Raw genomic sequence first — 1,693 nt, forward strand, 5'->3', positions numbered from 1 at the left:
GGAAGAGATCCTCCCCCGTGAGAGTGGTGAGGCCCTGGTACAGGTTGCCCAGAGAAGCTGTGGCTGCCCCATCCCTGGAAGTGTTCAAGGCCAGGTTGGATGGAGCTTGGAGCAACCTGGGATTGTGGAAGGTGTCTCTGCCCATTACAGGGGGACTGGAACAAGATGAACTTTAAGATCCCGTCCCACCCAAACCATTGTGTGATTTTGTAATAAGGACCCAGGCTGGCATGGGCTCATTTTGGCACCAGAGCTGCAATTCCCACATGCCTTTCGTAGCCTATTTCTACCAACATTTGCTTCACTGCTCTGATATTCCTGTGGGCCCACAATTCCCATTTATTCCTATTATAGTGGATGTCTGGACTGAGTTTCATCCTTCCTCTCAACAGGAATGGTCTTCCAGCTCCTTCCTTCACATTAGATTAAAAAAAAAAAAGGCAGCAGAGCCTTTACAGACAAGTTGGCCTGTGAGGACCCTTCCAACCAGAACCACTTTACTATGATTCCATGACCAAGTGAGAACTCACCCCATGCACCGGACTAAGGACATTTTTAAGCCAGAACTTGGACCACGTGCCGTCCAACAGCCATAGCCAAGGACACTGGCTCCAGGTGCCATGCTCCCAGGCCATGTCATGGCACCGTACCAGGTGCAACCCTATCTCCCAAGGCTGCGGTGGCAAGGCCAGCAGCTGTGGGGACGTGCCCAGGGTGGGTATAAGAGGCACCGGGTGCCAGGCAGGGTCCATCCTGACGAGTGACAGACAATGGCTCTGCTGTGGCTGCTGAGCTGCCTGGCTCTGGTGGGCTTTGCCCGTGCCGCCCTCCCTGAGGGTGCGTGGGGCCGTGGGGGTTGGCAGGGTGGGCCTGGAGCTTGGTGGGGTGGCAGTGGTGGGGAGGGGACACGGGGCCAGAGCAGCCGGAGCCCCCGTGCCACGGCCGCCTGTGCCCCGCAGACTGCGGCGTGCCCGCCATCGCCCCCGTCGTCCGTGGCTACACCCGCATCGTCAACGGGGAGCCGGCAGTGCCGGGGTCCTGGCCATGGCAGGTGTCCCTGCAGGTGAGAGCCGGGCCCGGGGTGGGTGCCGTGGGGGGGGGGCCGGGCACAGAGCACCCGTCGGCAGTGCCGGGTGCTGAGGGCAGCTCTCCCCGGCAGCGCTACGGGAGCTTCCACTTCTGCGGCGGGTCCCTGATCAGCGAGAACTGGGTGGTCACCGCTGCCCACTGCGGCGTCAGGTAGGCACCGGCTCTGCTGCTGGCGGCGCGGGGCTGGGCACGGACACGGGGGCTGTGAGGGCTGCCCCCTCCCCGTGCCCGTGCCCTGTGCTCAGTGCCTGCCCGTGCCCAGGAAAACCGACAAAGTGGTGGTGGGTGCCTATGACCAGAACAACCCCAGCACTGCTCAACAGACGCTGACCATCGAGAAGGTACCGCTGGGGCGGGGGCTGTGTGCCTGCTGGGCCACCACAGGGACCCGGGGGGCTGTGTCCGGGTCCCCCTTGTCCTGGGGGTTGGGTCCCCAAGGAGTCCCTGGTTGCCCTTTCCCTGAGGGTCAGGCTTCCCTGGGGTGTCCGTGGTGCCCCACATCCCTGGGCTGCGATGCCCTGGGGTGTCCCTGCTCCCCCTCATCCTTCAGGCCGGGTTGCCAGGGTGTCCCCAGGAGCCCCAAGGGATGGGGGTCAGGCCCCCA

The 1,693-nt window shown here is 63.1% G+C and overlaps 2 protein-coding genes across 2 annotated transcripts in view; one reads left to right on the top strand and one right to left on the bottom strand.

Moving 5' to 3' along the window:
• Nucleotides 1-752, bottom strand: part of LOC108501874 (probable D-lactate dehydrogenase, mitochondrial) — a 6,278-nt gene extending 5,526 nt beyond the window's left edge. The window contains exon 1 of the mRNA XM_017824161.1: nt 651-752. Coding sequence (XP_017679650.1) covers nt 651-752 — 102 coding nt within the window. The remainder of the gene's footprint in view (nt 1-650) is intronic.
• A 1-nt stretch (nt 753) lies between these two features.
• Nucleotides 754-1,693, top strand: part of LOC108501875 (probable D-lactate dehydrogenase, mitochondrial) — a 5,738-nt gene continuing 4,798 nt past the window's right edge. Inside the window, exons 1-4 of the mRNA XM_017824162.1 lie at nt 754-837; nt 960-1,063; nt 1,160-1,239; nt 1,352-1,450. Of these exons, the coding sequence (XP_017679651.1) occupies nt 771-837; nt 960-1,063; nt 1,160-1,239; nt 1,352-1,450 (350 nt within the window). The 5' untranslated portion in view covers nt 754-770. The remainder of the gene's footprint in view (nt 838-959; nt 1,064-1,159; nt 1,240-1,351; nt 1,451-1,693) is intronic.

This window comes from Lepidothrix coronata, unplaced genomic scaffold, assembly GCF_001604755.1.
Source record: "Lepidothrix coronata isolate B3197 unplaced genomic scaffold, Lepidothrix_coronata-1.0 Scaffold110, whole genome shotgun sequence".
NCBI classification, from domain to species: domain Eukaryota; kingdom Metazoa; phylum Chordata; class Aves; order Passeriformes; family Pipridae; genus Lepidothrix; species Lepidothrix coronata.